Here is a 24,440-nt window from a genome sequence, read left to right on the forward strand (position 1 = left end):
ACATCAGTGGGCTTAGACTGGTATTCTCTCATACATAATTCAAAATAAAACACTCACCCAGGAAGCATAGGCAGGACATTGATCACAGATCACATTTTCTTAGAAAGCCCAAGTGTATTCTTCCAGTGTTTTGTTCTCTTTGGATTTTGATGTCTCTGCCTTGCTACAGGCCCTGTGTGAGCCTCCTCTTCCTATACCCATATCCAGCAGAGCTGGATGAGCTTTCCGACTGGTCCTATGAGTGGGGACCAGTGGGAGAGGTGGGGAGCCAGAAATGAAAAGACTAAGGGGACTGCAAGAGATTGGGGAGAAGCAGTCCAGATCTGCAAAACCACCAAAAAAACAAAAACAAAAAAACCCCACAAAACAAAACAAGTCCACCACCATGAATTGTCTCCCAGGAAGCCCCAGGGGGCTAAGAGCTCAGCACAATGCAGCTGTGCATTGCCCAGTGCTGCAGCCGCACCACACAGCTCCAGGGTAGGAAGGGGCTCAGCACCCTGGAAAAGGCTTTCCCTCACCAGCACTGTGTAAAGCCCCCAGCCTTTCACCTATCTTTGATTGGCATGGGGTCAGAAGAGGGAAGGGGAACGACAACCTGAAGAGAATGTGACTGAGTAGTTAACACAGAGACCTCAACATGTAAGCAACATACCAATGCTTTATTTCTCTCAGAACTTTATAAGCAAGTCACTGCCTCTAAATGCATTTTTAAAAACACAATACACCTAAGTAACACCAGTGGGTTACTTTCTGTCCCAGGAAATTGCATCAAACAAAAACGTCACAGATACTTGAAGGCAATCAGCGGAGACAGTAGATTTATAGATTTAATTGTTCTCAGTCCAGTGGCCTGCATACCCGTTTCTGGAATAAACCACCAGTGCAAAATAATGCCGGAAATATTTATGATACCATCAACAGCTATGGTTAACATGAAAAATGTAATCAGATATTCAAATTCCTGATGAAGTCAGTTTTAATGACACAGGGTGCTGTTGGACTTGCTAGAAGACTTATCTCTGGCTTCTAGTTCTAGAAAGTTCAATTAGGTTTAAAGCTATTCATTTCATACATGATTTTCTTAACAGGAATAAAGGTATTAAACCAGGCGGAGTGGCATGCACCTTTAATCCCAGAACTTGGGAGGCAGAGGTGAGCAGTTCTCAGTGAGTTAAAGGCCAGCCTGGGCTACACTGTGAGACCCTATCAAAAGAAAGAAAGAGGAAGGTTGGGGGTAAAGAATTTAATTGAAAATCCAACAACTACCAAAAATCAGACACTGAGTTCTGCCCTCCCTTACAGAAACAGGACAAGCAGCAGTGGGAACTAAGACGGCTTCTCGTGCCGTCTCAGAAGCACGACCTACGATGTGAAAGGAGGGGCACACATCAACAAAGGCAGAAGCACCCACACCTTCATCTCAACATCTACATGCTTCACCCAAATGCCATATTCAACACCCTGATCACAGCTAAAGGATCATCCAAGGAAACTCAGTCCCTCAGAGTCACCAGGCAGCCCGTATCTAACCCGTACTAGAGAGGGGAGGAAGAACAGGAACTTGTGCTGACCAGCGCACACAGGGAACACCTGTTTCCAACTCTATACAGACATTTATAAAAACTTACACAATAAAGCAAGTAGAGATTTTACATTCTTCCTAGCAAATATTTAAAAGACATTTACAGGTATGCATTAGAATTATAGGTTAACTTATGGCGCCCTTAGCAGTCTTATAAATTCTAAAATAAATTTCTGGAAATATAAAAAATACTGTGCTTTAAACATTTCTGAATGCAGAGAAGCTTAGAGTAAATTGTTTTCATTTCCCAGAAAAAAATGTAACTGTGCCCGTGAGTGCATCCTGAAAAAGCAGCCACTCCGATATCCAGGGACGGCCTTGCTTCAGACAACGGAGTACGGCTGCCCGAAGATTCCAGATTGCCCATCTTCTGTGAGTAGCAGGAAAGGAGGGGGAAAAACACCCATGTAAAACTCATCCTATTAGGAGAAGAAAAAAAATTAAAAAACGGCCCTTTGTTAGCATTTCTTTGGTCAATTCCCCGGTTTACCAAAAGTGTTCTCTCCGGTCAATTATTGCACAAATTACCTTTAAACAAAGGTCAGAGGGTCCACTATTTGTGTGGTTAAAACTTTCAGAGATGACTACTCATTTTAATACCTCCTTTCTTCAGTACAGACTCATTAAAAACAAGCCCAGCATCCTTTGTTTCCCAATTTTAATATTAATGAACATTTCCCTCTGAGTCTCAAGTGGTATTTCTTTGAGGTCTGACCTACATGGTGTAGCAGCAGACTCCTGATATATGCAGAGTTGCAAAACCCAGACTCAGTAAGAGTCCAAAAGGACTGGATTTCCCAGAAAAAACAAAACAAGGAACTCCTGGAAATGTTCTCTTTTCGCAGGATTTTTGACGTGACCGTTTCCCTCTCAGAAGTCCTGTAAAGTCTGTGGTCAGGATGGAACTTGGGGTCTGAGGAGCCTGAGGGAAGGCTGCTTCATCAGCTTCTGCTGGTGCCTGGATGACTGTGCGCTCTCAAGGGCATCAAGTGCTCTCTGGAAGGCAAAGCAGGGTTATGAACTATAAGATAACCTCTGGCTCACCCAGGGGCAGCCACAAGACTCCACACAGGTGTAGACATGGACCAGGCTACCACCCTCCCCTACAGTGTGAACAGTGACACTTCCAGGCTTCCACACCCACACAGTGTGAACCACCACCCTTCCACTTTGGTGGGCTCACAGTCTGTCATTCATGGGCGCATCAATGCAAAGTTACCAGTAGGAGAGAGTATGTGAGAAATAATGGCTACTTCGCTATGACAGGCTTGTAAAGGTCTCCCAGTTAAAAACCTCGAGGGGGTGGGGCTAAAACCAACAGTTTACCTTTGCTGTGATGGAATCCTTCAGGTAAATTTTCCGAAGACAGCCTTGATTGGCACTGTCTTTTTTATGGAACAGACCCTGTTCCTGGTTTTAAAAGAAATAATGACAGAAATTATTCTCTGAAAGAAAAAAATAGCATGATCTTACACTGGATGCTTAGATGTCAACTTACTGTATAAGCACTAAACTATGAAATACATGCAATCAACTATAAGAAATAAATCACCTTGCCACAAGGAGAGCAACTGCACGCTAGAGTCATAATTTATAGGCCTATCTGTGTAAAATAAGGGCTTCTGCAGGCAACAACACATAGCCTACAGGATCACAATGTGACAATACATGACAGCTGACAGACCAGTGAAAGACCAAAGGCCCTCCCCTTCATTTCCTCTGCTGATAGATAAAATTTTTATACAATGTAAAATACATCGAATCAATTCTCACCACTTATGTGGAGGCAAAGTACTGTGGTGGCCTGAATAAGGAGGGCTCTCATAAGCTTATATGTTTGAATATCTGGTACCCAGTTGGTGGAACTATTTGGGAAGGATTGGGAGGTGTGGCCTTGCTGGAGGAGGTGTGTAACTGGGGGCGGGCTTTGAGGATTCAGAAGACTGGCCCAGACTCAGACTCTCTTGCTCTCTGCTTCCAACTTTCAGATCATGAAGTAAGCTCTCAGCTGTTTCTGCCACCATGCCTTTGCTCCAGAATCATGGACTCTCATCCTCTGAAACCATAAGCCCCAAATTAAACTGTTTTTTTTTTAAAAGTTGCCTTCTCATGGTGTTTTATCACAGCAATGCAAAAGTAACTGAGAGATGGAAATTAAATAGGGAACTATAAAATATGCACAGGCCAGTCTGCCCCAGCTCCAATACTACGTTTCCTACTAGGGAACTCTATACTGTGTAAGGATCTGCTCTGAACACAAATGGGCAGGCAGACCCAGCAGTCTTGTTTATAAAGGTCTACAATGAGAGAAGTGAAGGACAGTCACTTCAAACCTATTTAAAGTCTATTACATTCCATGGGAAATGTTGTTTGGAGAGTTTCAGTAAAGGGGATAATATCATTGTTATTTTGGAAAACAAATGTACTATAAAGTTACCATATTTAAGATGCAGTTGTGTAATTTTCTTAAGAAAGATAAGAATACATCTAAAATAGAGTATGTGTCCACAGTGGGTAAGCCCAAAACCCCAGGAAAGGTGAGATATCTCCCCTGCTTATGCTTTACTGTGTCATGGAAAGTTCATCCTTAGAACAGGATGGGAGCAAAGACACAGAAAACACACAGCAGGTAAGTCATATTCGCATTCTATGTGCACCAAATTATAAACAAAGCTATTTAGACCTAATATATTTTTAACTGTGTGTGTGTGGTGTTTGGCAGGCAGGTGTGCATGCCACAGAATGTGTAAAGAGGTCATGACGACTCTACAGGGTTATCTCTCTCCAGAGTTCTGGTATCAATCTCAGGCTGCCAAGCTTGCATAGCAAGTGCTTCAACCTGCTGAGCATCTTACAGGCCTTAGACTTCATATTTATTTTCACTGAAGCACTTAGTCTCCCAAAAGCTTGACAAAGCGAATATTTCTAGAAATGCCTCAGATTCCGGAAAAATGGATATACATATAAGGAAAGAAAAACTCCTAGTCACTAATGCTCAATCTTACCAAAAGGCAAAAGCACCCACCAGCACCCTAGTTCTGGCAGATAAATCAAGAGTTCCCTCTACATCTGAAAATGCAGTTACAAAAAATGAGATAGGTTTGTTTACAGCTTAGCATGCACTAAGACAGTGACGGCCCTGCTCCTCCTGACAGTCTACCTCTGTAACTGAGCTGCTCCTCCTGACAGTCTACCTCTGTAACTGAGAGGCAGCAGCAAGACTAACTGCGCCCCTGGCTCTGTAGGGCGGATCCATATTCTCCTACCTTAACTGAAATCTTCAGCAGGTTTTCACTGACTCCAGGAGGACACACAAAATCTTCGAACAGACACTGCCAGTCCACAGACATATGGCCTAGGATTTCAACTTCCTTTATGAACAGCACTCGCCTATTTTGAAAAAGAAAACAAATACAGCCATGTGTTAGCTCTATCCTTTATTTTCTGTGTGTTTATTAAACAACAAAACTGACCCACATAAGAGAGCTGAGGATCAGAGGCTGAGACTTCAGCCTGAAGTGGGGCAGGAAATCTTCATCAACCTCCTCGCCCCAGGGCTCAGGGAAGAGCAGGCAGAATGAACGAGAGAGCTGGAGGATGGCAGGATGCTGTGAAATCCTGTCTTCTGGACCTAACGTGGCTACTGCACTCAGGAACTCAAAGCCACTGTGGTTACTAATACAAGACGTGACAAGTTCAAGCCAGCCCAAATCCCAGCACAGATAAGAGAGTCTCCAGACCACATTACTGAGGAGCTCCTGGCAGTGGGGTAGTCCTTGGGGAGAGAAAATCATTCTTTTTTGAGTATGGCTGCTGGTAGGTTTCTTATACCACAGTGGATAGCCCATAGTCATGTGCACACTAGCAGCAAAAATTAGACTTAGTGGATTATTAAAAAGAAAAAAACGAGGGTGGGGAGATATGAATTTGAGAAGGGAACATGTTAGGGGAGGATACAAGGGCAGTTGGCAGGGAGAAATGGAGGCAGATAAGATCATATTTCATTGTAAATATGCATGAAATTCTGAAGAAGAAAACATTTGAAAACTTAGAAAAATTCACTCACAGAAAAGTATATTTTTCATTTAAAAAAAAGTCTACATAAATGTCAAATGAAATGCAATACAATCTCTGCCTAACAAAATGGACTTTAAAACTTCCCCTTCTGTCAATCTTGCAGAACTCAGTAATGCTGTTTTTGGTTTTGAAACAGCAAAACAACTGAGCAGGGAATCGCATTTGAAACACAAGTGGTGCAGGATGCGCCCTCATCTGGGAGGCCACAGAGTAAAGCCCCTGAAGACGATTTACTTGGAATATTCTTAATTGCTCTTTTCTGTCAGTCACTTACGACTTCCAGCCAAGACAGACCATGCAGGAAAATGTCACAAGTCCAAATGTCAGCAAAGACTCACTTAGGACCCACTAATAAATACCAGACTTGAACATTTTAACGCTAATGTATATCACAGGAGGAATGTTTCATTTTACTCAATAGTAATGAAAAATAATATAATCCTTAAAGGACACCCACACTGATTTCCCAGCAAGTCGGATTAATTACTAATATAACTATACTTGATTTCAAGTCTCCATTAAAGACAGAAACACTAGAAATGTAGATTTGTGAATTCAAACAACATCTAGGGAAACCTGGCAGAGAAAAGAATGAAGGCTTGAGGCTTGAGAGGCACCCAGTGCCTAGAAGAGAAAACAAGTACACGAGACAATGCCACACAGATTCAGAGCACTGGGGAGGGGACAGGCTGTGCTGGGGAGGAGGCAGGCTGTGCTGGGGAGGGGGCAGGCTGTGCTGGGGAGGGGAAAGGCTGTGCTGGGGAGGGGGCAGGCTGTGCTGGAGAGGGGGCAGGCTGTGCTGGGGAGGGGGCAGGCTGTGCTGGAGAGGGGGCAGGCTGTGCTGGGGAGGGGACAGGCTGTGCTGGAGAGGGGGCAGGCTGTGCTGGGGAGGGGAAAGGCTGTGCTGGGGAGGGGGCAGGCTGTGCTGGAGAGGGGGCTGGCTGCACTGGGGAGGGGGCAGGCTGTGCTGGAGAGGGGGCAGGCTGCACTGGGGAGGGGGCAGGCTGTGCTGGGGAGGGGCCAGGCTGCACTGGGAAGGGGGCAGGCTGTGCTGGGGAGGGGAAAGGCTGCACCCAGGAGGAGGAAGGCTGTGCCGGAGGGGGGAGGCTGTGCTGGAGAGGGGGCAGGCTGCACTGGGGAGGGGAAAGGCTGTACCCGGGAGGAGGAAGGCTGTGCCAGGGAGGGGGCAGGTTGTGTTGGGGAGGGGGCAGGCTGCACTGGGGAGGGGGCAGGCTGCACTGGGGAGGGGAAAGGCTGTACCCGGGAGGAGGAAGGCTGTGCCAGGGAGGGGGCAGGTTGTGTTGGGGAGGGGGCAGGCTGCACTGGGGAGGGGGCAGGCTGCACTGGGGAGGGGAAAGGCTACACTGGGAAGGGGGCATGATGTGTGACTCCCCTCTGTAAGCTGTGAATATCATTGGTTAATAAAGGAACTGCTTTGGGCCTATAGCAGAGCTATAGGGGAACAGAGCTAAATGGAATGCTGGGAGAAAGAAGGTTGGGGACTGAGAGAAGCCATGGAGCTGCTGGAGACAGACACTGGGAACTTTACCAGGTAAGCCACAACCACGTGGCGATATACAGATTAATAGAAATGGGTTAAATTAGTATAAGAATTAGCCAATAAGAAGCTAGAGCTGATGAGCCAAGCAGTGATTTACTTAATATAGTTTCTGTGTGATTATTTCTGTACTGGGTGGCCGGGACAAACAAACGGCCCCTTCCAACAGGGGCAGGCTGCGCTGGTAGCATGGGGGTGAGTTCGAGTTGATCACTGAGGAGTTCTCCTTAGAGAGAGACAGTGACTGTTCAGACAGTACAGACACACTGCCAGATTAAGTGTAGAAGGGACTGAGTGTGGTGCTGAGAATTGAACCCAGGACCTTACAAAGGCTAGGGAAGCACTCACTCAGCTATGCCCCCACATACCTTCTAGTTCTCTATTTTTGAGGCAGGGTCTCACAACGTTGCCTAGGCTGTCCTGGCCTTTACCTTGCAATTTCCCGACTCCCTCTCCCAGGCATAAGGGATAGCAGGCCTGCACCACCAACCCCAGCAGAAGAAAGGGCTAATTAAGGAGTATGGAGGTCTGAGGCTGGAATATCAAATGCATACCTTGGTGAGAAAATCACCTTAAGGTCTAATTTTAGATGATATTTATTCACTGTCATCTTGAAATTATGCCTTCAACTTGCAGGTATTGGACACAGCATGAAGACCCTTTGTTTTCAACAAACCTTTAGTGACAAGCAAGAGAGTAGGGGCTCGGTGTCTGGAGTAGAAAAATAACAACGGCCGTGACTGCAAAGCCCAATGAGAAAGCAGTGACAGCCTCACTTATGACGGTGGCTGTAAGGTGAGGGAAGAAAGAGCCAGACTCTGCATGCTCAGAAAGGCAGACCTGAATGAACCTGGTGATCAATGGAAATTACAGCAGGCCTCGGACACTGTTTCTCAGAGGGGTTGCCATGAGAATTTTAGCCATTTCAGGGCTGATACCTATAGCACCCCTGACCCTTGAAGAGCAAGAGCCATCAGAGTATTCGCTCATTTGACACATTTAACACCAGCGCACTGTTCTAACCAGTCTCTGATGAGCGGCCCTACACCCCGGACCCTAAGCCCAGGTCAGTATCAGCTCAGTATCAGCCTTGTGCCAGATGCAGCTCCCCATTCTGTGTGTTTCTAAGCTCTCTCTTCTCCTGACCAGTCCAATAATAGCATATTCTCCCATAGCTGAAACCTCCATTCTCTCTCCTGCTCCAAGTATCACCTTCAAATCTTGTCATCTCCTGTGTGATACACTGTGACAAGAAGTCTCCAAGATCTCCACTCCAGATCCCTTTTTTGTTTGTTTAGTTGAGACAGGGTTTCTCTGTGTAGCTTTCATCTTTTTAAAGGTCTATTTTAATTTTTAAGTGTATATGTATTTGCAGGTACGTACACTTACATGCAGCTGCCCACAGAGGCCAGAGGCATATGCACAAAGTGGATGCTGAGAACTGAACCTGAGCTCCAAAAGAGCAACAGATGCTTTTAATTGCCAAGCCATCTCTACAGTCCCTGTGATTACACCTCTATTGATGGACCAATAGGATGACTGAACAAGTCTTCCTTACGACTGGTTGGTTAACCTCTTTAGAAAGACATGTTTCAAAGTTTAGATTCTGCAATTCACCTCTCTTATTTTTCTTCTCATCCAGGTATATTCAGGTCCAACAGTGAGGAGTGCAGCTCAGTATGAGAACACTCACTTATCAACCATTACACCCTGGATTTGATTTCCAAAGCTCAGATAGATGGGATGGATGCATTAGAGGGAGGAAGGGAAGGAGAGCAGAGGAGAGGGAGAGGGAAGAAACTAGGGCAGAGTGCCTAAACACTCTGCTTTAACCCTACAAAAGAGAGCCCTTGGAAAATTGTTAATCTACAGTAGCTATCTGGAGACAAGTTTATTTCTAGAGTAAATCTTGGAACATTATTTGATATTTTAGCATATATCCTTTTTCTCTGGAAAAAGGGTTTACCAAAATACTCAGAAGGCACTCATCTGGGCATATAGGAATGATACCATCCTTAAGAGGGGTTTACCAATACCCCAAATCAAACCTCACAAGGGAATTGTGACTCCTTTCCACTGCAAGATGTAGGCAATGCTCACTGTGCGATCAGCAGCTGCCACGCCTGGAGACGCCCAAGCCAAGCTGGGCCTAGCTCCTGCATCTCCAGAATGAGGCACCCTGAACACACGCTCTTGGGACACTACCTAGAGCTGTGCTTCTGTGACGGGATGAAAATGAACGTCCCACCCCTGACGTATAGTTTTCCAGCTCTTCTGCCATGGCAGCTGAAAGTCCTCCCATGAACACAGCGAGGTGGCATCTGGATGTCAATACCTGTTTGTAATCATAAGGACTGCCCTCTTGTGTCCAGGAACAGCACAGTGGAACTGGTAGGTCTCGCCTTCCAGCTTCTTGATATGGTTCTGAAAAAGAAACAAGAGTTAAGACTTGGGAACTACATATATTTAAATATCTGTATAATAGTCGATGAAAATCAATGTTAGGAAAAGGTGCATTGGAAATACAACTAGCATACTACAGAGTGGCATCCGAAGCAAGAAAACAACTCATTTATAATATCAAGTACTTTTCACTATTGCCTTAAAAAGAAATGTATTGAATGCTTACCAGGTGAGCGTCTGATGAAAAAAACATCTTGTTCTTAGTAACTTAAGAGATTTAAACTATCAACCAGAAGCACTCACACACCTTAATCAAGAATATATAAACACGTGGTAAATACAAAACTGCTACATCAATGTCTCAGCAGTCTTTAAAGGGCCTCCTTGGCATCGGCTTGGGTGAGTCTAATAACTGCTATCTGAGAACACAGAACTTAGAAATCATGGCTCTGAAATTCTTTTCAGAGAATGGTTCACATTTTTCTTCCAATTCTTTTGAGAGAAGTCTGATTTTTCCGAAAAGCGAAGGCCCAGGGGCTGGAAAACTGGCTTATTCAAGAGCAGAGGGCCTGATACCTACACTATAGGTCATAGTTGCCTGTAACTCCAGTTCCAAGGGCTCTGAAGCCCTCTTCTGGCCTCCAAAGGCTCAAACACACACACACACACACACACACACACACACACACACACACACACACACATACACGGTGCACATACACACACTCAGGCACATACATAATTACATAAAATATAATTTTTAAAATGCTAAGCCCCAACCACTTCTTCAGACAGAATTATGTACTACATAATGGTAAACCTCCAAGGTATTTGCTGGTTTTGATGGTTTTGATCATATTTGGTTGTGTAGAGTAAGCACACATTGAAAAGGGAACATTTTTGTATGAAATTATATTTCTGACTAAAATAGACAATTATGGATATGAAGACTTTCAAAATCGTTTGAAAGAGCATTTCAGAATAGCCTGCATGGTTTATTTCTAATGGACAAAATAACCCAAGTATAAATTGTAGCCAATAAAATATTTATTTTCTTTTTCAAGTATCTTAAAACTATTGACTTAAATGAGTCAATACACATTAAAAAACAAAGTTTTTTTTATAACAAATACTAATGAAAGGTTATTATTGATATCACCTATAATAAACGGCTAAAGATCAAACAATCCATGGGCATAAGATACAGAGACAGACACGCGAATGAGCGAGACTGGTACACTGCACGACTGAAACACACCACCAACAGCAGCAGGATCACAAAGTCACTGTGCGCACAGCAGAGAAAGCACGCTGGGGTTGGGATTTCACAGCTTAAGTACCGTTTTCATTTGTGATGCTGGGGATGGAACCCACATTTTAAAAGTATGTTGGCCCCTAGTCATTCCTTGACAATTACAAAAAGCCACGAACAAGTATTACAAAAGCCATGAATGAGGAGAGAATTCCTACAGAGCTGAGGTGGCATCTTCAGGTTACATCTCAGAGATGGACAGCTCGCCCCTGTGAATTAGTTCCAATATTTTGCCATCAGTTTCTTCAGAGAAAAGGGGGAAACAGAATAGCACACTATAACAATGTAGGCCCTTCAGCTGGAGCTTGGAATGCACGTGTAAGCCAGAGAAGCTTCAGGGAGTAGAGAGACACCTGCTTCTTTCCTAATCTCGCCATTGTTTATCAAGTTTTAACCACCAAGAGCCTTATGGGAAATCTATTACTGAAAAAGTACCTTTTCAGTGCTAGTAAGGAAATCTAGAGCAAGCTCCTTAGCCACCAAGGGCAGCAGGAGACCAGGCCGACCAAAGTGGCACTCTCTCTTCCAAACTCGGCACGGGCAACTGAGTAAGGCTTTGCTAAAGAATGGGTCCTTTGCCCATTCCCTCTCATCCCTTTCAAACTAATTCTAAGGAAACGGCACAGGGCATGAAGTGGCAAAACTCCAGTGCACAGCAGTGTTAATCACAGAGTTAACAGTACCAAGTACAGTACAGGAACCAATGTCAGGGACTGAAGTCATACACAATGTAAGGTTATCTCAGTGGGTAGACAGGCCAAGGGTAAAATGTTAATGAAGCATTTTCATATATAGAAAAACACACTTAGGTAGAAAAGGCAAAGACTGCCTCTTTAAATCTTGTATGAACATTAAGAGTTATAAGCAAAATAAATAATAAATAAGACCTGTCTATATATGCATATGTATATACATATATACACACACATACATGCGCAGCATAAGCAGCATTATCTTAAGGGAATATTGGAGAACTCTTCTACAAACACATGGCACATGAGTAAGGCTTTTTACAACCAAACAGTAAAGAACACAGAGGAATACTTGGGAGTTAAGAAGAAAAAAGGTAAGTAGTCCCCAAATAAATTATTTAGAATAAACTAATATTACAGTAAGATCTAGGAGGATATAATATAATACTCTAGAACCCTGTGATCTTTACATGTCTACTTACACCCTATGGAATCAGTCCAGTAGAATCTAAACAGCCAGTAAGTGCTTCTTACCCAACTCGCTGATCACAGCAATATGGGCAAGCAAGAAATGCAAATGAACTAAACTTCTCAGTTACCCATGAACAAACTATCAAACTCTACAGCAACCTACATTCTGTTTCTTCCAATAATTATTACATATATCAAAGTTTAAAGGGTTGTCTGATATCGAGCTAAAACTAAAAATCCATACGAGATGCCTAGATGCTTAGTTACAGTAACTTTTTGTGCTTAGTAATAAACATTTATAAAAAGAAGAATCACAGGAATGAATCACCAAGGAGCTAAAATAAAAATGAACAATAAAGACCTTAGGTTTCAGAGGTTCACAAAAGTCTAGGAAAGTCGAGATACAGTCAGGAAAACTAAAAGCTGTGGCTCTCACACAAGAACCTACAGCATCTGAAGTGAAGGACTGTGCTTGATTCTCACAGAAGCTGCACACATGGGGACATTGTGACTATCCCCTATTCTCCAGGCACAGAAGATTCTTCCTTTCTTTTTGTTACTGTTAATATTTACATGTTTTTCTCGACTTGGTCCCATAAGCACAGAAGTCTTATTTTCAGGGGAACATAGTGGTACCAGGGGTCAAACCCAGGCCTTGGGCATGCTATTTTACCTGAGCTGTACTCCAGCCCAATGATATAAGTCATTTCTTTTTCCAGCTAACACTGTCTGGTCATTGGACATCAATTATTTTTCTTTAAATAGTGTTTTTAATAAAAAGCATTCAAATAACTGGTTTTTATAACTGCATGTTTACAAACATATAAATTCATGCCTTTAATTCCAGCACTTGGAGGCAGAAGTAGGAAGATCTCTGTGAGTTAAGGCCAGTCTGGTCTATAGAGAGAGTTTCTAGGCCAGACAGGGCCACACAGTGAGACTCTGCCTAAAAAAACAAATTAGAATCCAACTGAATGCTTGCATCTTAACTAGTTCCGTTACCTTCAAACATATATTAGGGATAGAGTTTCTATTCAATTGAAGTTGTGAGATAAGACACTGTTAAATCACAAAATTAAACATTTCCATCATTTATTTTTAAAAAATTAAAATATAACTTACTTTGAGAATTAATTGGAGGTATAAATGATAATTTATAATAATTTTTTTCACACCAAGAGAAATCTCTGGGAGTTAAACTTCTGAAGTGTCAAAGGCATATGCACGTTTATGTTGGTGCATGTGTATGTGGAGGTGTGCACACATGTATGTATGGAGGCCTCAGGTCACTATCAGGTATCTTCCTCCACCAATCTCTTTTGTTTTGTTTTGTTTTGGCTTGGTTTTGAGCAGGGTCTCCCACTAAATCTGGTGCTCACTAAAATAAGTGAGCTGGCTGCCAGTGAGCCCCAGGTTCTGCCTGTTTCCTGAACTTTCTCTTGGACTGAAGTTAGAGACATGTTCCACCATCACATGGCCTTTAAATGGGTACTGGATTTCTGAATTCAGGTCTTTGTGCTTGTTTGTAAAGACTTTACCAACTGAGCCATCTTCTCAGCCTCTAAAGAGTTTGCTTCTTAAAAGTAAAGGTATTTATACATTCAACTGCCACAGAAGTAATTTGCCTAATTACATGTTCGGTTACTGATTCTACTACGATAATTAAAATCAGTAATTACAAAGTACACATAACCAACAATGAGGCTCAGCCTTTCAAAAGTATTCTGCTAAAGGCTAAAGGAGCAGACCACATAAAATTACTTCGTTTATTTAGCCATAACTGAGTTAAAAAAAGAAAAAGAAAAAATACTGAAGAAACATATTCCTACAATTCCTATGCCAGGTCTCATCTCAGGTCTAACAACAAGCTCAGAGAAACTGACATATTACTTATTGACAGTCCCATAGCTTGAGTAAATCTGAGTGACATGTGGAGCATAACTCTACATAATTCCATCATCGAAATGCACAAATATAAAGAGACATTCACTGCAAAGACCCACCCTTCTCAACTTCATCTGTACATGAATACATAAAAATGATAAACTTCCAAAACTGTAGCAAAATATATGCTCTCGGTTCAATACCCTTTGACCCCCAACCCCAACCCGGCAAAGTTATTTCCTGCACCTTTTATACCTCTTAGACCTGTGTAGAATTACAAGAAGCCACATTTTTCAACCGTGGCCAAGCCACTATTATGAAGAGTTCAGATAGAAGTGAGAGTTATAAAGAAAATCTCATTAAAATCAACCCTCAGTCTGATTCACACAGTTAAATAGGAGCAGTTTGAGTTTTAGGGATGGAATCAGGCAGTACAGGAAACATTTACTCCTGTGTTCCCAGTTCTTGCTGTGTAGGCAGAAAAAGAAAGAAAATAAAGTTAGAAGTGTGCAAAAAGATACAATGTAATCACATACAACGAAAACCAAAGGCTAAGAATAATTAAGCCCTCTTTATCATAGAGCACAAGAATATTAATAAGTTTCTGTTGAGAGAAAGCCAGTCATGGGAGAATAGCAATTTAAGTATGTATATATTATTTAAATATAATGATACTATAACCAAGACGAAATGCCAACCTATATTAATTTTTAAATGTTTAACAAGACTATAATATAGTGTATAATCTCTTTTTCTCTCTTACAGTCCTGTTTACCAGAATAAATTTAGATTTCCACAGTAAGAGGAGTAAGTCCACCTGGCTATGGGCAAAGGAAGCTATGGAATTCCAACAATTAGCCACAAAGCAAGAAGCCAAACCTAAGCACAATGACTAGGAGCTGCTGTAGAGATGAAGAAACAGCCAACAGCTCCTTTCAAGACAGTCTTCTCTGCACAGAGAAAGCCTTGTGCCCTTTTCTTGCCCTGTGCAGAAAACAGTTACCAGCTACTTCCCCTTAACATGCCAGGCCAAGGCCATCATAAAAAACAATAAATTCTCCTCTACAAACCATGAGCAATTACTTCAAAGACTCATGATCGGGTCCTTGAAAATCCACCCATGAACTCTCAGTCCTGGAATCTTTCCATTTCACAGCCACGAAGAACAGAGTTTACCTCTAATAAGTCGGAGCCCTCAGACTCCTGCCTGTCATATGGACGGATGATGCCATCTTCGTGGATCAGACGAGGTGGACGGAGGCTGGATACCTCCTCAGTGGATTCTGCTGCCCTAAATAAGAGAGCAGGAAATATGTGAGAATCTTTTAAAATCAGACAAATTCATGTTGATCAAACTCGCAAATAAATAATTAAAAACTATTAGTAATTTATAAAACGTGTTCAAAGTGAAGAAGAAATTATTGAAGCCTTGCCTAATGGACTCTAAAGTATCCACCCTTTTCTTAAAGGAAGAAAATGTCAGGTTCTGAAAGGTCATGGACACTTTATGGCCTTGCTGTCAGTGCCTGGCGTAAGGGAGGGACACTTAAAGTGCTGAATAAATAAAAACTGGGCCATAAGATTTATTTTTCATATTCCTTTCTATGGTACTTTATCTTATAAAGCTTCCATAACTTCCAAGATTCAAGAGCCTTAAGAACAGGCTAAATACCCAGCCCATTCATATGTTCCTGGAAGTGATAGATACACACAACACAGACCTTCCCACCATGCAGATGCCCTTACCTCTGAATGCCTTGGAAGGTGCTGCTAGCCATATCTATGATTCCGCCAGTTGGACGAGCCACGGCACCCACGAGCCCTTTTCCAATTCCTTTAAAGAAACCAGCAGCGCCCTCCTTCTTGGCTCCTTTAGGAAACCAAAGACAATCAATAGGCAATGATATTTTAAGGTAAGCAAGTTCAACAAAAACCCAAGCCAGCTCAGAAACCATGTACCATTTGGATATCTGGGGAAGGCACATTCATCTTAAAATGATAATGTGGTTGTTCTCAAAGCATCTTCAGCATAGATTCCTGAGAAAGCCAGGTCTGCTGCAGCAGACACTTATGCTAAGGGTGGGCAGCAATTCCCAGAAGACCCTGAGGTCCACACAGACTCAAGAGGCAATGATCCAGCTCAGTCAGCAACCGTTCATTCCACCACAACCATTAGGATATCCAAACAGTATATTAAAAACTCATAATTTTTGAAAATTCTTTTCACGCACTATAAAACTTCCAATATATAAATTAAATGCTTTCAGTGTATTAAGAATGGTACATCGGGGCTGGAGAGATGGCTCAGCAGTTAAGAGCACTAGCTGCTCTTCCAGAGGACCTGTTCCCACATAGCATCTCACACCTGTCTATAACTCCAAGTCCAGTGGATCTGACTCCCTCACACAGACCTACATGCAGGCAAAACACCAATGCACACAAAATAAAAATAATTTTTTTTAAAAAGAATGGTTCATCATTACCATCAATTTTAGAAAATCTTTGTTGTCTCAAAAAGACACTTTGCCTACAGTCCATCACTTTCCACTTTCCCCAACTCCTCATCTGACCTATCCAATTTACCTCTCCTCTCCTCTGCTCCCCCTTCAGACTCAGGCATCACCTAGAACACTTCCTATGGAGTTGCTCTTCTGGACACTGCATCCAAGCAGCAGTCACTGTACTGTCTATCGTGACTGGGCTATTTTTTACTTAGCATCACGTTCCTAAATTCACCTATATTGTGGCATGTACTACTTCTTGGTTTCTGTTTATGGCTGAATAATATTCCATTGAGCAGATATGCCATATTTTATTTATGTATTGGTGATAGTCTTTCCATGTTTTTGCTACAATCAATAATGAAGCTTATGGATGTTCACACATAGGACTTTATTTGAATGTCTGTTTTCAATACTTTAGGGTACCTTGCTGATTCGTGGTACCTCCATGTTTAACTGCAGATGGGCAAGCAGAATATTATCCTCTAATGGCAGCATTACTGCATGTTCCTAACCTCAGCCATCAAGATTCCCATTTCCCCTCACTCGCACTAACTTGATGTTACGTGGGATCTCGTCTAGACTTACATCCACACCTCCCTGACGACTAATGAAATGTGTCATTGCGTATCTTCCTCAAGGAAAAGTCTATTTAGATTCTTTGCCCATTTTAAGTTGGGTTATCTTGCTATAGTTAGCATCTTATTATTCTTCTTTCTATAGTCAACATTCAAATCTCTGACTAAATTATAGTTCATAGAACATTCAGCCCACTTTGTGGATCTTTTTCCTTTTATGATAGTATCCTTTCAAGGGATGATTTTTTTTTAATTTTGGAAAGCTGTCTTTTTTATTTCCTCATGGTATTATTCTTCAACACATAAAAATTAAAATCTTGGTGAGTCTAACTTATCTGCCTTTTCTTTTGGGACCCACACCCTGATGAACTGTCTGGAAGCGCACTACCAAATCACAGAACTAGCTGCTGTGTCTGCTTCGAAGTTCTGAGTTTCAGTGTCACACTCTGGCGTTTCAACCACTCTGGGTTTATTTTTACAGGTAGTCTCTATCAGGGCAGGATTACTGTTCTACACATGCAGATGCACCAGCTGCTGAAGCCATTTCTAGATTCATCTCAGCACCCATCTCAAGGATCTAGCTGCAGTTTTGCAAAAGCTCACTGACCTACATGCCTGCCTTCCTGCCAGAATGATTGCTATGCAAGTTTACTGGAGCTTTACGCTGCAATAAGCTTCAAAATTTGGACATACAAGATTGCTGGGACATGTGAGTCCTCCAACATTGCTTTTTAATTTTTAAGGACATTTTAGTTATTTTAGATCTTTTGAATTACATTTAAACTTCAGATTTAACTCATCGATTTCTGAACAGAAAGAGAAATTTCGATAAAGGTTTTTTAAATAACAGAATGAATATATGTGTATATATACATACATATATACATATACATATATATATATATATAATGTGTATACATAAAAGGAAAGGGATGGGAACATGAGGGATAGAGAAGGCCAAGTTGTGGAAGGTATGAGGGGGAAAGCAATGAAAGAAATATCTTGATAGAGGGAGCCATTATAGGGTTAGGGAGAAACGTGGTACTAGGGAAATTCCCAGGAATCCACAAGGATGATGGATGACCCCAGCTAAGACTCCTAGGGACAGAGGATGCCTTAATGGACCTTTCTCTATAATCAGGTTAGTGACTACCCTAATTGTCATCATGGAACCTACATCCAGTAACTGATGAAAGCAGATACAGTGACCCACAGCCAAGCACTGGTCTGAGCTCCTGGAGTTCCGCTGAAGAGAGGAAGGAGGGATCACATGAGCAAGGGGAGTGGGTTAAGATCATGATGGGGAAAACCACAGAGACAGCTGTCCCAAGCTAGTGGGAGATCACAGACTCTGAACTGATAGCTGGGGAACCCACATGGAACCAAACTAGATCCTCTAAATGTGGGTGACAGTTATGTGGCTTGATCTGTTGGGGGGGGGGGTGATGGCAGTGGGACCAGGAATTATCCCAGGTATATGAACTGGTTTTTGGAGCCCATCCCCTATGATGGGATAGCTTGCTCAGTCTTGATAAAGGGGGGGAGGGGCTTTGTCCTGCTTCAACTTGGTATGCCAGACTTTGTAGACTCCCCACGGTAGGCCTTAACCCCTCTGATGAGTGGATGTGGGGGTAGGAAAGGGAGAGGTCGGGTGAGGGAGTGTGGGAGGAAGGGGGAATCGGAGTTAGAATGTAAATGAAAAAAATTAAATAAAAACGAGTAAATATCAGGACTATATAAAATTCAATTGGCAATCCTCTCAATCAAACACCAAGAAGCAATAGCATCGGCATGCACACGCCCTTCACCTCTGTACAATAGGAAAGTGTTCTCTACCTACCTTCCACAGGCTTTGTTATTATTCCAGTCACCCCGCCAACAACTCCCTGCAAGAGAAATCCCTCATCAAGTCTCCAACAAACGGAAGGTGCTTAACACTAAACCAACCACTAGAGGTCTCCATAGACATACTACATTTTTTCTGGTTTTTGTGTTGTTTTGTTTTTTAAGATTTGAGGACTGTTATAGTAGCACTGTACTGACTGCAGTGAGCGAGCATTGACTAAGGAAGAAACACTTGGAAGTGCTCTTTATCTTGACAATTGTGCAAGTTACTAAAGGGAATCTGCTTGTCAGCACTCAGTGAGGGTACATGTAAGATGTGCACACTTTATACATGTAAATGATATCTTCATTACCTCAGAAACAGCCTTAGGTGGCAGGTTTGGGCAAGTAATTGGATAGGAATACGTTATGTTGCTTGAGTGTGGAGGCTGGATGAAGTGTACTGGGTTCAAGTCATAACTGGGAAATGTCTTAGCTCTGACAATTCGGTGAGTGACATACTCTGCTTGGATTTAAGGTTTCCCTTTACAGAACTGAATCAATACTATCCGTCAGTTGATGTTTTAGGAATGTATGCATAAGACTTGTAACAAGGGTTGACACAGCGTACCGAGAAATTAATGCTGCTTGAATAATCTCTGCCACCCTTTTTCTACTTGTTTATTAGGGAGCGAAGTGCCAGTGTGATTCTGGGTTTGAATGCTGGTGTTTGCAAAGCTGACATACTATGAATAAAAATACAAAACGGAAGGATAAAAAAAAAAAAGATTTGAGGACTGACAGTGAACAACACACACATAATAGTGAGCGTTTTGATTTTGCAAATATTCCATCATAGGAAAGTAGAAAGAATCATAAAGCAGATGGCATTAGTTTCACAGCTTCCGTGCATCTGAGATAGATTCCTCAAGACTCAACAGGAGACTCACTCGCAGGAAGCCCTTCCCTCCTCTGGCCAGACTGTCTCCAAAATCTTTAGGCTGTCGACCCATCTCCTCTCTTCTCTTCTGCTGATACTCTTTGTCCATTGTGATTGCTGCCAGGCCCTTCCCAACAGAACCAGTGATTCGTGATACGACTCCCGCAGCACCACCTAAAGAGTGCACCGAGAAGTCAGCCACAGCGGCACATACCCCTCCTTTAAACAGGTACCTATTCACATGTAAATACAAGAATTACTATGACTTTTTGCCATCAAGTGGAGTAACATAAGTTTTAAAGCACATTCGCCCAACCTATGAACACTAAGAACCAAGGAAGCCGCTTTAAAGTCACGCCCAGGTGGAAGAAAGGAAACATGCATTCAGAGATCAATAGGATGGGGAACTATCTCTTACTACATATAACCACTTGCTTTCCAAGGACAGGGCACTTTAGAGTAATAATTACATACATATACACTCAAAGGTCATACGCACCTACTGTGTGTCCAAAGAGGCTTCTTACCCCAATCACTAATCCTTCAGCAAATTCTTCAGGGCCTTGAACAGCACCCTGATCCAAAAGAAGGTTGAGAATTAAATGTCACTAAGTGTGAGACTTTTAATCTAGCATTTCGGGGTTTCCACGGAGACAAAGAATGTATAAAAATCCGCAAGGACCGAAACCAAAGCATTTCCACTCTACCTTAAATTCTGATAGATTATAATGACTGTGGCTAAGAATAGTTTTAACCCACACAACGTCAACAGGTCCTGCTAGATGAGCAGTGCACAGGTGACAGTCACTGGCTTTGACCACAACATGAAACTGGCTTCGCAGTCAGTTCAACTGCCACTAGAGTGCAAAAGCCGGCTGTGCTCACAGGACAGGGCCCATGCTGTTTGGCTCTCCTCTCTCCTTTATTCTCTCTGCATGGTCCTTCTAAAACCCTCACGACTTTGAACTTCTAGACTCCTGACACAAAGGTGGATTCGTGGGATGAGAGCTCCAAGGTGGACAGCTGACTCCTAAGACCTGACTCTGTCCTTTCTGCGGCAGCAGAAGTCACCTGTAATCTACCAAACTCTCTCAAGCTCTCAGACACTTACACTGAATATCAGAAAACTCAGGTATCTTTCGTTGCCCAGATAAACATTAGATCTGTTCATTTGAAGTAAAACAATCCTCCAATGTCACCTAAAGTACTTTAAATAAAAACAGAAAACTAATTTTTTTATTATTTGAACATCATCCCACTGCCATATATAGTTAAAACACCAACACCTGTCAGTAGAAAGCAGAGCGTCTGTTTTGTACGTGTACAGAACTAAAAAGCCAGTACCTGGAAGGGCTCGTAGAAGAAAGCTTCAACCCCTTCAGACAGGCCCCGAATCAGTCCAAACGGGTTTCCAAGCACATCTAGGCCCAATACAAGCACATACATCTGCTTCAGGAACTAAAGAAGAAAAGACAGTCAGCTAAGTCCCTTCAGATATGGGAGAAACATTAGGAAGCAGCAGGAAGAGGGGACGGCAGGAGGAATGGAGGTGAAGGACAGTGTGTACAATAACCACCCACGCCTCCACAGCCTAGTGTCCCGCTGTGTGAGCCTTAAATCAAACGGCTACACGTTTGAGACATTGGTCAGTCAGCAGACATGTGACCTCAGACAAGTTACTTGTTAATCTTGGCCTTCCCAGCTGCAAAATGGAAGATTACACTGACATTGTATGGAAGAGGATGCACAGTAAATGAATATAAAATTCAGTGGCCACTGGTTATCCTTATTATTTTATCATTATTAATTAAGGAAAAATAAGGAAAATGTATACTTGTTTGAACCTACCATCCGTGTGCATCACAAAAAGAGTACTCTCCCAGCAGAGGACAGAAGACAAATGCCACCCTGCAGTACTATGCAGCAACTGTACCAGAGAGGCTTACAATGCTGCCCCTCCTTGCCTACATAACCAGCTCACACAGTACCTGAAACACAGGAAGAAGCTGGCTTAGAGGCCCTCCTGCAACCCCCTCTCCTGCATTTTACATTTCCTGAAGCAGTTAAGGTGTCACGGAGAATGGAAAGGGGCCTTGGAGGAAAACATTTTAAAGAGTGTAACGGAAGGCAAGCTAGAGAAACAGAAACTAGCTGTATGCACAAGATCTGCACAACATCAAGCCAGCAGGGATGGGCAGGGCACCATGAAGTCCCACCCATCACTGAGAAACTTTGGCGACTGATGGCTACTGGGGAGGGAGAGGAATCAGTTTTCCTCAGAGATGTGGCCACTAAAAGCTACCCACAGTCCAGTAGATGGTCCTGTACCCATGCACAGCAGCAGCACTAAATGAACTCATGGGGAGGGGGCGAAAGTGAAGATGGGAGGGAAAGGGGGTGAGGAGTAATTAGAAGAGAGGAAATGGGGGGAATGGATTTAATCAAACACATATGCACGTATGAAATGTCTAAGAGGAAAAAGCTAGGATTACTAAGAATATCTTATATCCCTTCTTGATATTCATATCTAGGCTGCAATGAAAGAAATCAGTTCACAGTAAGACCAACATAAAATTATGTTTGAGTCTTCGCATCACAATGAAACAAAAGAAAGTTAATCTAGAGTAAAATTCATTTTTTAAAAAATAAGAACTGAACTAAGATACTTAAGAAAACCACTAAGCTATGCTGAGTCCGATGGCACATGCCTGTAAACCCAGGTCCAGGGAGAGACTGAGAAAGGAAGACTGGGCATTCAAGGACAGCCTCAGCTATAATGTTTAAGGCCAGGCTGGGCTGTATGAGAACATGTCTCAAACAGCCAACAACAACAACGAAAAAGCCTCAGAGTTGTAAGACTGAAGTCAATCAAAAACCTTTCCACACATACTCGTGTCTCACCCACACACTCTATGAAGTGTGCTCCCAAGCTACCACGGCAAGAAATTACCTGTTCAGTGTAGTGTCTAACAACACTCCACATGAGCTGGTCTCTCTTGTAAAACTGATAGCGGATCTCATAATAAGCAAGTCTGAGGGAGACAAGGGAAAGAGTGAAGGCTCCTACAATGATAGTCTGAGAAACTTTCAGTAGCAGCTAATTCCAGTAACATTTAATTCATGCTTGGTATCTTAATATTGTGGTAACAACATTGTTACTAAACCAGTAATTCTCATGTAAGATTTTATAAATATAAAAAGAGGAAAAAAGGTTTAAAATGTCAACCACAGGGCTGGAAATGTAGAACAGTGTTATAGTGTTTGTCTGGCATGTGTGAGCCCCTGGTTCTATCAGTAGGGAGTGCATGCATGCATGTGCACACATACACCTACACACCCATACACACCCAAAAGTAACAATAAAATGACAAAATGACATGGCAAATTTTTAAGCTTTTTCTTACTGCTTCCCTCTTCTGGTTCTTTATTTCCTTTTCTATGCAGCCATAAAACTTAAAACATTCTGTATATCACTTTTAAACTCAACATTATGAATTGTGTATTTATATTTTTAAATTTTTTTTTTCAAAATTTCCACAAGCATTTGAATGTGTGTGTAGCATTCCATCATACAACGGAGTCACAGAGAACACTCCCTGCTTTTAGACAAGCCCAAGGTTGTTACAATAAAGGGTGTTGCCAGGTACACAGTGGGGATACCTCTTTGGTTGCAATTCAGGATCATTAATAATTAAAACACCACCACCATCACACACACACACACACACCTAAAAATAACTGAGTGGTAGACAAGAGAAACCCTGAAGGCATCTATGTGTGTATATCTGCATATGTGTGCATATATGTATACATATATGTTTCCACTCATAAAACTAACATTGTAAAAAGTACCCATTTCTAAAATTTCTCTCTCTCTAGCATTAATTATTCATGTTCTAAATGCTTCACTTCATTTCTATGTATGTCTGACAGCAATGGTGGCCATCTCTAACACCTGCCTGCCACTTCCATTTTCTTTCTGGGATGCCTCCACACAGTCTGTGGCTGCTCTGTCCCTGACTCTCACGACCATGTTTAACCCTGAGACGAGAACCATCGCCCTGTCCTATCTGCCATCCTATTCCACAGCGTGGTTTTGGGAAAAGTGTCGCTTGGGGTTGCTGCTTCCTTTCCAGCTGTGGAGAGTCAATTCAACGGCTTGCCACCCTCTTCCTCTCCATGCACCAACATGCCCCCCACCACACACAAACAAGTTCTACCGCTGCGCTAAAGTTTCAGACCAAGTATTTAACTTTTCCACAGTCAAACCTATCTTGTATTTTCCACTGGGATTTTCTCACTGCTAAAAGAAAAAACAAAAAAAACAAAAAACAAAAAACTCAAAACAAACCTCTACTCGGAGATTTGATAACAGCTTCTTTTACTTCTGTGTTTATGAGTGTGTGGATGATTGCTCCTGTGAGCTTGGGTACACATCCAAGTATGTGCACAAGCACACAGGGGCCAGAAGTACACAGACCTGACTGCTGCAGAGTGAGAACCAGAAGTACACAGACCTGACTGCTGCAGAGTGAGAACCAGGAGTACACAGACCTGACTGCTGCAGAGAACCAGAAGTACCCAGACCTGACTGCTGCAGAGTGAGAACCAGGAG

At 42.5% G+C, this 24,440-nt stretch overlaps 1 protein-coding gene across 3 annotated transcripts in view; it reads right to left on the reverse strand.

Moving 5' to 3' along the window:
• Positions 1-2,016: 2,016 nt before the first annotated feature.
• Vps13c (vacuolar protein sorting 13 homolog C) overlaps positions 2,017-24,440 on the reverse strand; it is a 162,430-nt gene continuing 140,006 nt past the window's right edge. For 2 of the 3 annotated variants that reach the window (XM_075965365.1, XM_075965366.1), the window contains 11 exons: positions 22,776-22,857; positions 21,170-21,283; positions 20,325-20,400; positions 19,836-19,999; positions 18,902-18,947; positions 15,729-15,852; positions 15,159-15,273; positions 9,556-9,644; positions 4,852-4,975; positions 2,912-2,995; positions 2,017-2,581 (listed from right to left, as the gene is read on the reverse strand). In XM_075965365.1, the coding sequence (XP_075821480.1) occupies positions 2,480-2,581; positions 2,912-2,995; positions 4,852-4,975; positions 9,556-9,644; positions 15,159-15,273; positions 15,729-15,852; positions 18,902-18,947; positions 19,836-19,999; positions 20,325-20,400; positions 21,170-21,283; positions 22,776-22,857 (1,120 nt within the window). In that variant the 3' untranslated portion in view covers positions 2,017-2,479. Of the gene's footprint in view, positions 2,582-2,911; positions 2,996-4,851; positions 4,976-9,555; positions 9,645-10,652; positions 14,451-15,158; positions 15,274-15,728; positions 15,853-18,901; positions 18,948-19,835; positions 20,000-20,324; positions 20,401-21,169; positions 21,284-22,775; positions 22,858-24,440 lie in introns of those variants that run through there. The other variant, XM_075965367.1, reaches the window with a different exon arrangement.

This window comes from Microtus pennsylvanicus, chromosome 3 (genome assembly GCF_037038515.1).
Source record: "Microtus pennsylvanicus isolate mMicPen1 chromosome 3, mMicPen1.hap1, whole genome shotgun sequence".
NCBI lineage: Eukaryota > Metazoa > Chordata > Mammalia > Rodentia > Cricetidae > Microtus > Microtus pennsylvanicus.